Consider the following 17510-nt stretch of genomic DNA (forward strand, 5'->3'; position numbering starts at 1 on the left):
CTTTTGGTGGCAGCCTACATCGTGTGCCTGCTCTCACTGGCTGGCAGGTCCATTCCTTCACTGGCGTTAGAGCCTATTTCAGGATGCTGGCATCTACTGAAGACCAGCTGAGACATACAGCCTCCTGGACTGAACAACTACTGGATTCTTGGATTTTCTGTGGTATATAAGATATGTTATATGTATGTGCTTTTATATATCATTTATCCATTATGTGTTATATAGATATTCATTCTATATATAAAATGTATGTTTCTCAAGAGAACCCTGGCTAATACAAGGAAGGAAGGGATTATTTGGTTTACAGGGTAGATCATAGAGGGAAACTAAGGCAGGAACTGAAGCGGAGACCGTGGAGGAGTGCTGCTTCCTGGCTTGCTCCCGCTGGCTTGCTGGCTTATACAACCCAGGCCCACCTGCCCAGGGACAGCACTACCCACAGTGGGCTGGGCCCTCCCACACCAACCAGCAATCTAGAAACTTCCCACAGACCAGTGTGGTGGAGGCAGTTTGAAATTTCCTCTTCTCGGGTATATCTAGGTTTGTGTCAAATTGATAAATCCTAAATAAAGTGTTCCAGGGTCTCATTCCATGCATGTGTGCATGTCCACCTCTGCACACACATGCAATCTGTGAACTGAACCTAAGGCCTCACACATGCTCAGCACATGCTCCGCCGCCACCACTATATCCCCAGTCAATCACTTCATGTCTTCAACCTGCTGGAGCTGCCTGCCCTTCACAGCGTCAAGACCCCCATCCTGCCCTCTCTGCTTCCTGGCAGCTGTTCTCTGAGCAGTTCTTGTAACGGTAAAAGTAAAATGCTGCAGGTTCCCGAGTGGCTGCAGTGGGCAGCGGGCCATGAGACCATGCCACAGGTCCCCAAGTGGGGGCAGGCAGGGGTTCCTGAGAGCAGCCAGTCCCAGGCAGGGATGACACACAAGACCACACCGCACGTCTCTGTAGGCAGCATCCAGGCAGGGTGCCATGCAGATGAGTGAGAGACAGATAGGCAGCCATGCAGAGTGAGGTTGGATATTTATTTAGTAGGTTATGAAAGGGAGAAGAGCAGAGAGGTGGGACACACACACACACACACACACACACAGCCTCGGCAGATAGGGAGGGGGCGTGGCTTGTCTCTTAAAGGGACAGAACATCATTACAGCTCTTCCTCTGCCTTTCCTGCCTCCCAACAGGTCCGGAAACCAGAGACAACCAACCACAGAGCAAAACCTCCAAAACTGAGAGCCCAAATAAAACTTTCCTCTGTTTAAGTTGATTTCCTTAGGTATTTAATCAAAATGATGGCTGAGCCAGTTCTGCCTACCCCCTTTTTTTCTCCTGCTTTTTTTTAAAAATCATTTTCATCTTTAATGTAATCTGAGACACAAGAGTTGGTCTAATAAATTCCCATGTATCTGTTGTGCTTTGATAATTATCAATATTTTGCTAGTCTCATGTGTATCTCCCAATCGCCCAAACCTTTTTGTAGACCAGGCTGGTCTCAAACTCACAAAGATCCATCCGCCTGCCTCTGCCTCCCAAGTGCTGGGATTAAAGGTGTGCGCCTCCATCACCCGGCAGGGCTAGACTGTTTTAAAAGTAAATCCCGTCAGAAGGACAAGTGAGGAAGGACTACAAGTTCAAAGCCAGCCTGGGCAATTTAATGAGGCAGTGCCTCAAAAATACCTAAAAAAACAAACATTTCAGGAGGACAGCTTGTTTGGGGGACAAGGACTTGGGAAGTAGAAGCAGGAGGACTGGAAGTTCAAAGCCAGACTGCTATGTCGTAAGGTTGAAGCCAGCCAGAGCTACACGAGACCCTATCTTTAAAGGGGGGGAGAGGTACGCTGAAGCCATGAGGACACAGTTCAGCTGTGGAGCACTTACCCAGCGTGTGCAAGACTCCAGATTCAGTCTCTAGTACTGCAGTAAACAGATCCTGACTGGATCGTTTCACACACCTTCCTGTAAGCATCTCTAACACGTAAAGAATATGTATTTATTTGCCACATGGTCTCCAACACAGTCGATGGGTAATTGTCTAGCAAATGTCTGTAATTCCAACACTCAGGTGGAGGCAGGAAGATGAGGAGCTCAGGGCCAGCCTATGCTATATGAAACCCTGCCTCAAAAATACTATAAATCTATAAGGAATGAGTAATAGCTGAGCATGATGAGACCCACCTGTAATCACAGTTCCTGGGAAACAGCGGCAGGTAGATAAGATCAAAACCAGCCTGGGCTACATAAGGGACCCTGACTCAACAAAAGAAAAATAGATCTTCCTCTTCCTGTGAGCAGCCTGGGATGACGTGTGAAGCTGGTTCCCTCCTCTCTTGACCCAGAAAATCCTACAAATTCATGCAAATTAAGAGGCTCAAATCTTCAGGTTCACTGTAAGAACACCCGTGAAACTGGCCCCGGCCATCAGGGACATGCGTATCTAAAAATCCACCAAGTGTCTCAAAGATGTCACTTTAAGCATTGTGTGCCATTCTGGCGGTGTGATGGTTGAGCTGGTAGGTGCGCCCAGGCCAAATAGTGGGACTGGACACAGGGTCGATGGCCAAGAAAGAGTGCTGGATATTTGCTGCACATGCCTGAAAATGCAGAGAGCAATGCTGAACGGAAGGATGTAGGTCCTCTAGTCAGTGAACACATCCAGTGGACAAAGCACCTAAGATGCGCCAACGAACCTATAGAGCTCATACATAAGCTCCCCCTGCCTCGTTGAGATGCTCCTCACTGGGAAGGAACAAACTATTCCAAAGCCAGAAGAGGAGGGTGCACAGAAGTGGAAAACATCCCAGAAGAAACTGAAGAAACAAAAACTTATGGCATGGGGATAAATTCAGCATAAAATAAATGCAGATGAAAATTAAAAAAAAAAATCAGTGGATATAAGCGACCAAAGTCTAATACTTTTGAAGCAGATATAAATGCCAGAAGAAAAAGACAGGACTAGTAGACAGTTAAAAAACAGCAGTTGGGGCTAGGGAATGGGGTTTGGGAGTGAGAAGGAACAGGGCTGGGAAACTTTGGTTTTAAAATGCTGGGCTTAACAACAGTTGACTTTCTTAAAGGATCAGAGTTGCTGGATTGGTACTGTGGGGAAAGCTGAAATCTGAGAATGAGTTCAGGCTGCAGTCAGGTTAGTGGATGAACAGCATGCCCTCGGAGATGAGGACAGCTGGCAGGGCACTGAATCAGCTCCCCAGCCTGCCCCAGCTTCCACCTGTTGTGGCTTTGTTTGTGTTTCCATGCTAGAGCAGCCAGCCAGAGTGATGATGGCAGCCCAGGGTTCCCGGCATTGTCTACTCTGGGAGGCTTCTTTCCTGCCAGTCACACCTCCCCGCCTTCTCTGGTTCCTCTTACTTTGGAAGCTTCTAGTGCACAGCATCCCAGTTGGAGGGAGCAGGGCTCACACGGAGGACAGGATATTATCCGAGCCTGGCTCTAAAGTCAGTCTTGTGACTTGGTAGTTGCTGTGTGACCTTTACCAAGTTCCTTTACCTTTCTGAGCATCTGCTTACAAGCACAGCGATGCCCAGAGCTGCTGGGAGACCGAAAGAACGGTGCAGTAGGTATGTGGCACGTTTGTCACAGACTAAGTGATGGCATCAGCAGTGTCCCCCACCCCCAAAGGCCTCCAGGGCGATGAGGACAGTTTCTAGGCTGAGACCATCCCAATATGCACCTGCAGCCAGAGTTCCCCACTAGCCCCCGCCTCTGTGCCTCAGGTCTCCTCTTTCCCTCCAGCGGTCAGTTTTCATCTTGGCCTCAGGCCAAAGGGAGCAGAACGTCCTGTCTTTATCCGGAGTCTCAATCTTAGAAACCTCATGGGATCAAGCGCCCCACTCCAAAGAGGGCAGCAGTGCCGCAGAGGGGGGCGGGGCAAACACGGCCTGAGGAGGGAAGCCAGGCCTGCGCAGACTGCTCTGTCTGCTCAAGGGATGGTAACACTTTAAAAGGCTCACCAGAGAGTTGGGGAGATAGGTCATTTGGTAATGTGCATTCCACATAAACACAAGGACCCGAGTTTGAGCCGTAGAAGCTATGCAAACATCCAGGCATGGTAGCAGTTCGCCTATAATGTCCGCGCTGGGTTGGCGGAGCTAGGTGGATCCCTGGGGTTCACTGCGTACCCAGTCTTGTTTCATCATCAAGTCTCAGACCACTGAGAGATTCTGTCCCAAAAAAGGGTGAGTCTGGGACTAGAGATGGCTCAGCACTTAAAGCATTGGCTGCCCCTGCAAGAGGACCTGGATTCAATTTCCAGCACCCACATGGCAGTGCACAAGCCTTTATAATTCCTGTTCGAGGGTATCTTCTGCCCTCTTCTGGCTTCAGAGGGCACTAGGCACGTGTATGGTGCACAGACATACACACAGGCAAAACACGCATAATAAATAAAATCAAGGAGAATTGGACAGTGCTGGTGCATGCTTTTAATCCTAGCACTTGGGAAGCAGAGGCAGGTGGATCTGTGAGTCTGAGGCCAACCTAATCCACAGAACAAATTCCAGGACAGTCAGGCAGGGCTACACAGAGAAACCGTGTCTTGAAAAAACCAAGTAAACAAATAAATAAAAACAAAAACAAGGTGAATACCTGAGATTGACCTCTGGCATTTACATGTATACTTGCATGCACACACATATATACAGACACTCACACACACACAACACACACATACACACAACACACACACACACACAACACTGTTCCACAGAGATTCACTGGGCAGGCAGTAGGAGAAGAGCCAGAAGCCCTCAGCTACCCTCACACCCTCAGGACTGCCTTCCTTCCCACATAGCGTGTTCCCCCAAAGGAAACGAGGAGGAATTAAGGAACGGGAGTAGATCTGGATGCCCCCCACACACACAAAAAAGCCAATTACCTGCTATATAGAGAACCAAGATCTAGATAGCATCAGGCAAGACTAGAACAGCTGTCTCCATCCGACAACAAAGAGGCTGGGTGCTGTGATTAAAGGCGTGTGCCACTACGGCCCGGCAAAAGAAAAACTGTTTTCTTTTGTCCTCTTTCTTCTCTCTCTCTCTCTCTCTCTCTCTCTCTCTCTCTCTCTCTCTCTCTGTCTCTCTCTCTCTCTCTCGTTTCTTCCTTTCTTTTTAATCACGTAGTATATATTCCTTGAGCACGGAGACCGGAGAAACTGCTGGGTTTGGAACCCAGGGCTGTGACTTCTTGCAGCATCTGCTCTGCCACTAAAGCCACACCCAAGCTTTTCATTGTTTGTTTGTTTGGTTGGTTGGTTTGTGGATGTTTTCAGATAAGATCTGTATAACTCTGACTGACCTGGCACTTGATATGTAGACCAGGTTAGCCTCACATTCACAGAGATCCACCTACCTCTGCCTCCCTAGCTCTGTACTTAAAAAATCATTTCTATTAAAAATGTTTATGACTTCATTTGTTTATTGAGGGCATGTTCATGCCCCAGCACTCACGTGACAGCCAGAGGACGACTTCTGGGACCTAGTTCTGTTCGTCTATTATATGGGTCCCCAGGATCAAGCTAAGTCATCAGACATGCATATTTATGTGCTGAGCCATCTGCTGGCCTTCCTTTTTCTTTTTAAAAATGGTATCCATCATTTTTCTGATTGCAAAAAAAGTACATAGTGTGTGGGATACTGGTGAATAGAAAAGCAAAATTAAATGAAGAGTCACACTCATTACTAAGCATCTACAGGGTGGATGGATAGATAGATGGATATTGACCCAAATCAGATCATCCAGGATCTATTGTCAAGGACCCAGAGCCTCCACGAATTGGAATGTTCAACACAGTACTGTGTTCAAAAGAGAAAATGGCTTCTAAGCAACCTGATCGATTACCCGTCAGTCAGCAGAGGAATAAGGAGAATGTCTGAATATCAGTGTGCCCAGCCAGGTGGTAGTGATACACACCTTTAATCCAAGCTCTCTTAATTTTCAGAATTTTTTTCTAATTAGAACAATATTAGGGAGGCAGAGGCAAGCAGATCTCTGTGAATTCAAGGACAGCCTGATCTACAGAGTGAGTTTCAAGACTGTCAGGGCAACACAGAGAAACCCTGTCTCAAAACAAAAACAAACAACAACAAAGAGTAGGGGGAGAAGAGGATAAAGTGCATTGGGATTGTGTTAAAATTTCCACACAGAGCCGGGCGGTGGTGGCGCACGCCTTTAATCCCAGCACTTGGGAGGCAGAGGCAGGCGAATCTCTGTGAGTTCGAGACCAGCCTGGTCTACAGAGCTACTTCCAGGACAGGCTCCAAAGCCACAGAGAAATCCTGTCTCAAAAAACTAAAAAAAAAAAAATTTCCACACAGATACTGTAGGGCAAACTGTACTATAGAATATTATACACAGTGGAATGCTCTTCAGTATCGAGAGGGAGGGGGAATGGAGTGGGGGGAGGAGAAGAGGAGTGGGGATAGGGGGAGGGGAGTGGGGGGAGGGGGCAATATGTGGGAGGAGGGGGAGGGAAATGGGAAAAGGGGAGCAGGTGGAAATTTTAATTAAAAAAGAATAAAAATAAATAAATAATAATAAAAAGAATAATATACACAGTGTAATTTCATTCTATTAAAATGCATGCTAAGATAGATGATTGACAGATGATAGATAGATAGATAGATAGATAGATAGATAGATAGATAGATTTTTATAGCCTGGTTATCCTGGAACTGACTATGTAGACCATGCTGGCCTCAAACACACAGAGATTCAATTACCTCTGCCTCCCAAGTGCTTGGATTAAAGGTAATCACCACCACAATTGTCCTTAAAAAACTTGAGAAAGGGTCTCTCTGTATCCCAGGCTGACCTTGAACTTGCTATGTAGCCCAGGCTAGCCTCAAACTGATTATCTTCTTGCTGCTGTTTCTTCTTCTTCTTTCTTCTTCTTCTTCTTCTTCTTCTTCTTCTTCTTCTTCTTCTTCTTCTTCTTCTTCTTCTTCTTCTTCTTCTTCCTCCTCCTCCTCCTCCTCCTCCTCCTCCTTCTCCTCCTCCTCCTCCTCCTTCTTCTTCCTTCTTCTTTCTTCTTCTCCTCCCTCTCCCTCTCTCTCACCCTCTCCTTCTTCTTCCTCCTAAGTGCTGAGATTGCAAATATGCACCACCACTTCTGGCCATATAGGATCTCTCCTCTCTCTCTCTCTCTCTCTCTCTCTCTCTCTCTCTCTCTCTCTCTCTCTCTCTGTGTGTGTGTGTGTTGAGACAGGGTCTCAGTGGTGTGGCTCAGGCTGGCCTTGAACTGGTAATATAGCAAGGATGAGGCTGAACTTCCGGTCCTCCTACTTCAATCTCCCAAGTGCTGGGAGCATTTGTCTTTATAAGCAAAGGAAACTGTGGTAAAGACTGTGAATACAGCTGGGTGGTGGTGGCTCACGCCTTTAATCCCAGCACTTGGGAGGCAGAGGCAGGCAGATCTCTGTGAGTTCAAGACCAGCCTGGTCTACAAGAGCTAGTTCCAGGACAGGCTCCAAAACCACAGAGAAACCCTGTCTCGAAAAACCAAAAAAAAAAACAAAAAAAAAACAAAAAAAAAAAACTGTGAATACATTGGGGTGTGGGAGGGAGGGAGAGAACCCAGGCAAGACAACAGTTTTTTTTTTTGGGGGGGGGGTTTCTTTGTTGTTTGAATGAATACAATCAGCCCATAGTGCTTTTACAGTTTACATGACCAACATTTTAGTGAATAACAATCCACAGGAAATGTCTCCTCAGCATTTCTCACGACCACAGACATTCTTGTATGGCTTTTCCTGAATGAATTCCGTGGAATAGTGGCCATTTGCAGGCTTGGGATAGAGATCAATGGTACAGAGTTTGACTCACAGTCATGAGGCCCTGAGTTCAATTCCCAGCATTGAGGGAGGAAAAAAGAAAATGGTCATGAGTATTAGGAATAATGCCCAGAAGGACTTGGAGCACTTGGTAGTGTCTCTGAGACCCAAACATGTGCAGAACCCCAGCTCCAACCATATCTCTGCTAGATTGCCATATATTACCATGTGGAATGCAAGGTCGGGCCTTTTCCCTTTCTTCTGCTTGTGTAAGAGGCTGAAGATAAACAAGGTATCTGTGGCAGTTTGAATAAAAACGACTCCTATAGGCTCATTTATTTGCCTGCCTAGTTAGAGAGTGACACTATTTGAAAGGATTAGAAGGATTAGGAGGCATGGTCTTGTTGGAGGAAGTGTGTCATTTGGGTTGGGCTTTGGGGTTTCAAGAGCCTATGCCAAGCCCAGAGTCTCTCTCTTTGCCTACGGATCAGGATGTAGCTACCTTTCAGCTACTGCTCTGCTGCCTGCCAGGGTGCTGCCATGCTCCCTGCCATGATGATAATGGATTAAATCTTTGAGACAATGCTTTCTTTATAATAGTTGCCTTGGTCATTAGTGTCTCTTTACAGCAACACAACAGTGACTAAGACAGTACAGTGGCCAACCACAAAGGCTGGAAGACTTCTACACATCAGCTGAGCACGTGCTGTGAATCGCCACAGCAAAGACAAGAATGAAGCAGATTTAGCCAAGCTGACTCAGCCAGTAAAGAAGCTTGCCCCCATCCTAAGACCTGAGCTCTTTGCCCAGGACCCATACGGCAAGAGAAATCTGACTCCACAGATGTGGTGTGGTATGCAGGAGCCCCCCCGTTACCCCCCATACATACATACATACATACATACATACATACATACATACACTAAAAAACAATTTAAAGAAAGGAAGGAAGTAGATCTAGGGGCAGCTACTTAGAAAATGTGTCAGAAAATACTGTAAAATCATGGGGGGAAGGGCAAGCTATAAGATCAATTATAAAGTGTAGACTCGTTTTTATTTAATACGCCCTAGGAAAGACCTGGAAGATACGCCAGGCTGTAGGTAGGATCTACCTATGCCTGTAGGAATCCTGAGGAAATGGGCTCCCTGGTTTAGGAGATTATGCAAATAAGGCTGGCTCTATAGAGGACGCTGCAGGGTTTCCCACGGGGTTCTGACACCATGTCAGCTGCGCAGCGTGTGAGAGAGGGGCAGTGAGGAACAGTGGGCAGAGTCCAACCCCAAGGGAAAGGGTTAAGTATCCCGCGCTCCTGTGGGCGGGATCGGCGATGAGATCGGCAGCGCTGGGCTCTGCTGGCCAAGCCTGAGCATCACCGAGGATGCGGCGCACGGAGAGGCTGCAGGGACGCGCGCAAGGTGAACGCGGGGCTGCGGGTGCAGCGCGCAGGTGAGGAGCTGGCCGAGGGAGGGGGTGATGGCGGGACCCAGGAAAGCGAGGAGCAAGGCCTACAACCCCCTTCGCGGGCGTGGGCGGTCAGGCCTGCACTGTACCTACCCCCTACCCGGGACGCTGCGGGAAGGCATGGAGCCAGGGGGAGCGGAGCTGGAGGAGGAGGAAGAGAGGTAACCCGAGATGGACCAGCTCCTGCAGACTGTCCTGCGGAGGCCCTCACCCTGCTTCCCCTCCCCCCACCTTTCTCACCTAGTCTCTGCGGCTGATTGCTCTCACCTCCCCTCAGACCTCTCCAGTCATGGGACCCCACCGCTGGGCGAGCTCCTGCCTGGACTGCAGGTGCCCACATGTCTTGCATCGGGGGTGGTAGGCAGATGGCATGTTATTCACTGAAGGCCCAGCTCAGCCTTCTCCTCTGCAAAGCCTACAGAGCTCCTGTGCAAGATGAGCCCTCTGGGCTTCGGTATCTCTAGTACGAGTGCTCGCTGGCTGTGCGACCTTGGGCAAGTTGCTCAACCTCTCTGACTCTTGGTTGCCCCTTTCTTTTCCTGTCTAATGAGTACTCGCTCCTTGTATGGGAAGTATTGTATGGGTACCCAGGTTTATAACAGGAGCCTAACTGAGCAAACTCAACACAGGGCGTTGTTATCCACCTACACCCCCCTCAGGGGGCGCCAAGTCTTTCCTTAGCACACCTTAGTTCCAGCCTTAGAACTGAGGATTTTATGGGTCCCCAGCCGACAGCCCGGGCCATGAGCAAAACCTGGGGCTTAGTACATGTTTGAGAGAGACCTTATCAAGGTTTAAAGGCAGTCTGTAAAGCTGGAGCTGGACTAAAGAAATCCGTGAGTCCCCTGAAACTGCCCTCGACTTCCAATGCGCCTGGAGAGCTCCTGGAAAAGGTATCTGGAGTTACCAGCTGGCTTCTCCAAGAGTCTGAGCCACCAAAGGCGGCTGTATCCAAGAGGAAAAGAACACACCTACCCCTAACACAGCTGGTCCTCAGCTGGCTGGCTACTGCTGGCACCTCCTGCCTCCCTGGCCTACTTAAGGATGGACTCAGGAACAGGGACCTTGTAGGAATATCCACCTGGGCGGGGCCGGTACAGGGGCAAGAGGTGTGAAATGAAAGAAACAGGAGCCCCACGCCAGTGGCAAACAGGAGACACTATACAGGGGTGTTGCCTCTGGGGTAGGGAGAGTCAGGCACAGGGGGTCTGTGCTAATGCAAGCTACCTTTTTGTCTTCCCTGGGCACTCTGACCTCTTTCTCTTAAAACAACTTCTCCTCAGACCTCATCATGTCCAAGCTCCCCAATCCTTGTGATGATCTTCAAAGGCCCTTGAAGCCCAGCCTCTGCTGCTGACCACCAACCACCTGGCAAGATAATATGTCCTGAGCTCACTGAGCTGACCCCTGCTCTACAGTCTTTGCATGTACCATTCCCTCTGCCAAATGCTTTTCCTTCAGATAAAAAATGCTTGGCTCTATCATCTTACCATTTAGCTTAAGTGTCACCTCAGAGAGGTGCCTGGCACCCCCTGTGGAGACTATCATCTAATCCCGTATTATTTCCTTCAAAGCTAAACTTCATTTATTTTAGAGAGTCTCACTATGTAGCAGGCCTGCAACTTGCAGTGTAGACCAGGCTGACTTTGAACTCACAGAGATCCTCCTGTCTCTGCCTCAATAGCTAAACTTTAACATTTTTTTTTTTTTTTTTTGGTTTTTCGAGACAGGGTTTCTCTGTAGCTTTGGAGCCTGTCCTGGAACTCCCTTTGTAGACCAGGCTGACCTCTAACTCACAGAGATCCGCCTGCCTCTGCCTCCCAAGTGCTGGGATTAAAGGCGTGCACCACCACCGCCCGGCTAAACTTTAACATTTTTAAAATTATGTGTATCGAGTGTATCTGTGCATGCGCATGTGTGTGTGTGCATGGATGCATATGTGGAGGTCAGAAAACAACCCAAGGGAACCAGTTTTCTCTTTCTGCCATGTGGGTCCTGATCAAGGATCGAACCCTGATCATCAGACTTGGCAGCAAGACCTTAACTTTAAAAGCGTTTCTTATTCATCTTATCTAGAATGGTCTCTCCACATTGGGGAGGGAGCAGTCTCTTCAATCTTGTTCACTGTTTTATCCCCAGTTTATTTGTTGTACTAGTGAAGGGTACAGCAGAAAGAAGCTGTCTAGACAAAGGTTAAGGAGAATACCACCAAGTTCCTACTGTGGGTCTGAGCCTCATGTGTCTCATTTTTTATGCTTCATATGAATTCCCTTGAGGTAGACACTCTTGTTAGCTTCATTTACACATGCTAGAGAAGCAAAGTAGCTCCCCCAGGAGACACAATGCCAGTATTCCAACTCAGGTCCTTCCTCAAATACAGAGCACATTCCTCGTTCTCTTTTTTAAAATGTATTTGTTTACTATGTATGCACTGTTCTGTCTATGTCTGCACTACAGGCCAGAAAAGGGCATTATAGATGTTTGTGAGCCCCCATGTGGTTACTGGGAATGGAACCCTTGGAAGAGCAACCAGTGCTCTTAACCACTGAGCCATCTCTCCAGCACACCCCCCTTTTATTATTTATTTATTTATTTTTATTTATTGGTTTTTCAAGACAGGATTTCTAAATGCAACAATCCTGGCTGTCCTGGAACTCGTTTTGTAGACCAGCCTGGCCTCGAACTCAGAGAGCCACCTGCCTCTGCCTCCTGAGTGTTGGGATTAAATGTGTGCATCACCACCGTCCAGCTTCCTCTTTGTCTCTTATCATAGCTGGACCCTAATAAACCTAATTTCAGGGCAGGCAAGAAGGCTCAGCAGGTAAAGAGGCTTGCTGGGCCACCTGTGTTTGATACCTGGGACCCCAGTGGAAGGAGAGAACTGACTCCCACAAATTGTCTTGCTCTCCACACACTTGCAGATATCCCCCATAACTAAATGCATAGATGTAATTTTTAAAAATTAAAACCTGATTTCAGGGGACTGGAGAGATGGCTTAGCCAGTCACTCTCCTCTGGCTTTCACAGATGCTGCACTTAATATATATACAACCATCCCCATCAAATTATATATAGATACATATAGACATAATTTAAAGAGATGTTCAAAAGGCTGGACCTGGTGGCACACACCTTTAATCCCAGCACTCAGAAGGCAGAGGCAGGTAGAGCTCTGTGAGTTCAAGGCCAGCCTGGTCTGCTTAGTGAGTTCCAGGCCAACCAGGACTGCATAGGCACTGTCATTTCATCAGAGGAAGGAGACGGCATTCCATGCTGAGGGAGCAGAGCCCTGAGTGTCAGGATAGCCCACTGAATATGGGACAGCGACTGAGCCACCTGGCATGGCCACAGCCTAGGAAGGCCAGGAATAGAACTTGTATTCTCTTCCAAGAGCAGTGGGGAGTCAGACGGTTTGAGAGCAAAACAAGTGCTGTGAGCAGAGACTCAGTAAGCATGGGTGATGCTGTTGCCTATGCTTCTCTTATTTCCCACCAGTCCCTTGAGGAATTCATGGGACCCCCCTCATCCCTCACACCCCATCTCTCTTTGATTTACCTTTTCTCCCTTCCCTTTTGTAGGCTTATCCAGTGAGCTCTAGAAGTCAAAGGCTCTACACTCAGGCGTCGAGTTAAACCATGGCCCCTAGCTCCCGAGGCTCTGCATGTCATCTCCTTCTGCTCTCCCTGTTGCCATGCCTGGGGGCTGGCCCTGCCTTGGCCAGAGGCCTTCCCAGGCCACTTGAGGATTCAGCACCCCACTTGATCCCATCAGAGCCACAGACCTTTGACCTCTTCTGGGAGAAGCTGAGAAATGAGAGTTCCTGGCACAGTGGTATCCCCCAGGCCCCTGCTGATGGCCTCGAGAGGCCTGCAGACTCTCCCCTAGGACCAGCCCTGCGTGGACCCAAAGGAGACCCTGGGGGCCAGGGTGAAAGACTCCTAATAACTGATGATCTCCAGCTGGTCCGGGGGCTTACCTCCCAAGGCTGGACAGGACCTCCTGACTCACAGGAGCTTCTGGAGTCAGAAGCACCTGCCCCCCACCCAGTGGGAGCACCCCATCTCACTTTCATTGCTACAACTCCCAGCCCTCAACTCAGGATAACCACACTTTCCACTGCCCCACAGAAGCCTGGAGGCCCAGCAGGACAGCAGCCAGCTAGGAATGAGGATCTAATGGCCCAAACCAAGACCCCCTTCCCACAGGCTTTCCCCTGGGACTACCAGGACTCTCCCCACACTCTGGTACCTGAGACAGATGTTAGGAGGAGGATAGTGCTGGGGAAGCAGGATGGGCATGAAGAGGACCTCCAGGAGGCTGTCCAGGGCCCCCTACTCACCCAGCAGGATCCAGTAGCCTCCGAGGTTGGCTTACCATCCCCAGTTGAGGTAGCATCCATTCAAGAGCCTGGAGCCCAGGTAGACCTGGCATTGGCCAGAAGTCTTCCTCTTCCTGAGGAGCTGCCAGCTGAGCCCCCCAAAACAGGAGCTGGGGATACCTGGGAAGTCAGCTCTCTGGGACCCCAACCTGAGCAGACTGACCTCGTTGGTGGACAAGACTCCTCAGCACCCCAGTCCATACCACCTTCAACCTCAGACACTTCTGATGAGCAGCTAAGAGTAGGTAGGTACCACCATGAGGGGGCTGAGTGGGGTCGTGAGGACTGATGGTCCCAGGCAGCTAGGTGTAACTCTGGGTGTCATTCCCTCCTTCTGACAAGTTAGGATGATAGTGCCGTCCTCCTGAGGGACTGGTTTCGGAGGAATGCTTGAGAGTCAGACAAGGTGGTGACTATTCTTGCCGTTTCAGCCATAGCCTCGATGAACGGAGCAGATCCCATCTCCCCACAGCGAGTGAGAGGAGCCATGGAGGCTCCAGAAACCCCCAAGTCCTTCATCCCTGATCTCCCAAACTCTGCTCAAGCTGCAAATGGAACGGAGAGCCCCCCGAGGGCCCTGCAGCCAGGTGAGGCCATGGCTAGGGGTGAGGGGAGAGTTACCAAGAACATGTGCTTCGTGATGGGGCGGAGGGCCCGGGGCTAAATGGAGAAAAGCACCTGCTTACAGGCATTGGCTAGGACCGTCTCTGAGTGGCTGAGAAAAATCAACCAGAGTTCACTGGGAACTCCGGTAGCAGACACTGGCTCTGCTGAGCTAGAGTGCTCTTCTGTGCAGTCAGCCTCCATCCCACCTGGAACCCCAGCACCCCGGATGCTGAGACAAGAGCATCACAAGTTTGAGACCTGCCTGAACTACGTAATGAGTTCAAGGCTCATAGAGACTGTCTCAAAATCAAAAAATGGCAAGGGCTTAGAGATGCAGCTTAGTGATAGAGTTATTGCCTGGCATAGGAAAGGTCTTGGGTTCAATTCCCAGCACTATCCTGCCCCCACCCCGTCACCCACACACAAAAGGGGAAGAAAGGAAGTTTACGTCTGTCTTGTCTTTGCTAGCCAGTGGGAACCAAACTAGACATTGTGCCCTAGTCTTGACCCAATGACTGTGGCAGGTGCTATATTATCTTCATTTGACAGCTGTCCTTGGAAAATTAATCTACTAACTACAGTTTTGAATATGGAAAAATCAAAAGCACTCTGTGTGTGTGTTTGGGATTCTGTTGTTGCTGTTTCCTATTTGTTTGTTTGTTTGTTTGAGATGGGGGTCTCAAGTAGCCTAGACTATCCTGAACTCACTATGTAGCTGAAGATTGCTTTAAAGTCTTGATCCTCCTGCCCCTGCCTCCTACGACAGTCATGAGCCCCCACAGACCACTCTCAACAGCACTTCCCAGGGAACCCTTTTAATATTGTTATTATTGCAGATGAAGCCGAGGAATGGCCGGGTCGCCCACAAAGCCACCCTCCAGCACCCCCTGTCCAGGCCCCCTCGACATCTCGGCGAGGCCTTGTTAGAGTCACCACACAGAGAGCTCTGGGCCAACCACCCCCTCCGGAGCCCTCAACCAGCTCCATGGCTCCAGCCCCAGCTTCTAGCCCCCCAGCCAATGCCACTGCACCTCCCCTGCGTTGGGGACCCCTGCGGCGGGTGCTGAGTTTTTCCTGGGAGCTTCATGTCTATGGGGTGGGAGTGCTTTTCCTGCTTCCAGCATTGTTGGCATTGGTTACACTGGCAGCCACCCTAGCGGGACCCAGATTGGCACTAGTGGCTGCCATGCTGGTGTTGGTGGCTTCAGGGCTGCGATCTACCTACATGCTCACAGATCCTTACGGCTCTCAGGCACGGCTGGGAGTACGTGCCGGCCTGGTGCTATACAACCTGCCCTTCCCCTTGCTACTCACTGCACTGGCAGCGCTCACCCTGCTAGGCCTGGGTGCCGGGCTGCCACAGCCTCTACAGAAGCCGCTTCTGCTGGGAGCCGTGGCACCGGTGCATGCCGCAGGTTTGCTGGCCACAGACCTGTTCTCTACCAGGCCTGTGCTCAACCTCCTGATGCAAGGCTTATCTTGTGCCTGGGGCGCGTCGGTCGCTCTGGGCACACTCTGCCTGTGCCGTCGCCGCCTGCTGGAAGGCCCCCGGGGCTGGGATGCCAGTCCAGGCCCACGGCTGCTGGCTGTGGCGGGCTCGCTGGGGCTGCTGGCCAGTGGTCTGCAGTTAGCAGCCTCTCTCTGGCTGTACCCAGGGCCCGGCCGGGAGGGTCGCTTCTCCTGGGCCTGGTGGGGTGTGCACTTCTGGTTACGCCTACTGGAGCTGACCTGGGCCCTAGCCCTGGCTCTGGCCGCCCTGGCCGCCACGCGTCCCAGGCCGCCCACGGAGCACGCTTGCTGGGCTAAGCTGCTACGCCTGGCCTGTCCCGCGCCCACGGGCAAGAGCGAGGTGCCCGAGAGACCAAATAATTGCTATGCGGGTCCCAGTGGCCTGGCCACAGGCGGCCTGGACATCAGCAAAAGCCTCATTCGCAACGCTGCGGAAGGTGGACTTCCCGCCACGCCTGGTTCCGGACCCTGGGGTTCGGCTGCATCGCTGGGTCGCGGTCGCCTGAATGGCCCCGGGGTGTCCCGCGGCAGTGTGGGGCCTGCGCCGTCGCTGAGCGAGTTGGATCTGCGGCCACCCTCGCCCATTAATTTGAGCCGCAGCATCGACGCCGCGCTCTTCCGGGAGCACCTGGTCCGAGACAGCGTGTTCCACCGCTGTGGCCTCCGTGGACTGGCCTCGCCGCCGTCAGGGGGTGCCTTGCGACCCCGCCGCGGCAGCCAGCCTGACGCTGAGCTCGACGGCGCGGGCGCCTCCCTGCTCCGAGGCCGCTGCCGCTCGCTCAGTGAGGTGTGCTTGCGCAAGTCGCTCCCGCAGCATGTGGTGGACCCGCCCGGCAGCGCGGCGGCCGCGGGGACTTCGGGCAGCTCCCTGGACAGCTTCTCCAAGGGCTCGCTCAAGATCAGCTGGAACCCGTGGCGTCACGGGCTGTCGTCCGTGGACAGCCTGCCCCTAGATGAGCTGCCCAGCACGGTTCAGCTGCTGCCAGCTCCTACCCCAGCCCCTGCTCCTGCCCGGGCCGGGGAGCCCCAGAGTGAGGGCCAACAGCGTTGCAAGACCAGCGAATCTCGCAGCGCCTCCAGTGACACCATAGAGCTCTGACTGCCAGGGAGGACCTGGACCCTCCCCTCAATGTCCACATGAAGTCGCCGAGCCAAGACAGTGGAGCATTTGAAAAACTGGCCTTCTGGGACCTCCACCTGACTGCAGCTCCTGGAGACAGAAAGGCTTGAATTCACCAGACTCGGGTTTTTTTTTGTTGTTGTTGCTTTTTTAATATTTCTATTCTTTTTTTTTTCAGCAGATATTTTGCACAGAGGCTGTGAGTTACACGGAATACAGGGTGGACGTGCATGGTTTGATCATGGGGAATAGGGACCAAGTACTCCTGATTCCCCAGTGTGGAGAGATAGATGCACCTCACTTGTCCAGACTGACTGTCCTCTTTGTGCCAAAGAAATAAACCCTTCCGATTAGGCTCATGCCTCCCCCTGGTCAAGTCAGGATCCTACACTCTTGCGGGAGAGACAGGAAGCCCTGACCCACAGGAACCAAGAGCCTTCCTGAGGAAGGTTGCCTCTGGCTCTGGCAGGCACAACCTCCACTGCCTCACCAAAATCTGTCTACTGTGCAGCCTCACCTCCTGTAATCTGCACTTTAGGAGAAAGCCAAGTTTGGAGGTGTCCTGTATTACTTGGGTTCTACACTGACAGCTGGTATTCAGTCCAGGAAGACCAATTCCTAAGCTGGTTCCTCTCT

General features: G+C 50.8%; 1 protein-coding gene and 1 pseudogene across 2 annotated transcripts; both read left to right on the top strand.

Moving 5' to 3' along the window:
• Positions 1-1018: 1018 nt before the first annotated feature.
• LOC130870972 (60S ribosomal protein L17-like) lies at positions 1019-2855 on the top strand (annotated as a pseudogene).
• A 6197-nt stretch (positions 2856-9052) lies between these two features.
• Positions 9053-17229, top strand: Prrt3 (proline rich transmembrane protein 3). 2 transcript variants are annotated; one of them, XM_057768986.1, is made up of 4 exons: positions 9053-9246; positions 12840-13884; positions 14071-14226; positions 15082-17229. In XM_057768986.1, exons 2-4 carry the CDS (start codon positions 12897-12899, stop codon positions 16851-16853), a joined length of 2916 nt encoding a protein of 971 aa, XP_057624969.1. In that variant the 5' UTR covers positions 9053-9246; positions 12840-12896; the 3' UTR covers positions 16854-17229. The 2 variants fall into 2 exon arrangements, with proteins under 2 accessions (XP_057624969.1, XP_057624975.1); XM_057768992.1 differs by lacking the exon at positions 9053-9246 and adding an exon at positions 9255-9422.
• Positions 17230-17510: the final 281 nt, after the last annotated feature.

This window comes from Chionomys nivalis, chromosome 1 (genome assembly GCF_950005125.1).
Source record: "Chionomys nivalis chromosome 1, mChiNiv1.1, whole genome shotgun sequence".
NCBI lineage: Eukaryota > Metazoa > Chordata > Mammalia > Rodentia > Cricetidae > Chionomys > Chionomys nivalis.

Bases quoted from the DNA above. Each gene is read 5' to 3' on its own strand.
- Prrt3 (XM_057768986.1), top strand. From the start codon at position 12,897: ATGGCCCCTAGCTCCCGAGGCTCTGCATGTCATCTCCTTCTGCTCTCC. The intron at 13,885-14,070 runs GTAGGTACCACC...TTGCCGTTTCAG, and splicing joins TGATGAGCAGCTAAGAGTAG to CCATAGCCTCGATGAACGGA. The intron at 14,227-15,081 runs GTGAGGCCATGG...TTATTATTGCAG, and splicing joins CCCGAGGGCCCTGCAGCCAG to ATGAAGCCGAGGAATGGCCG.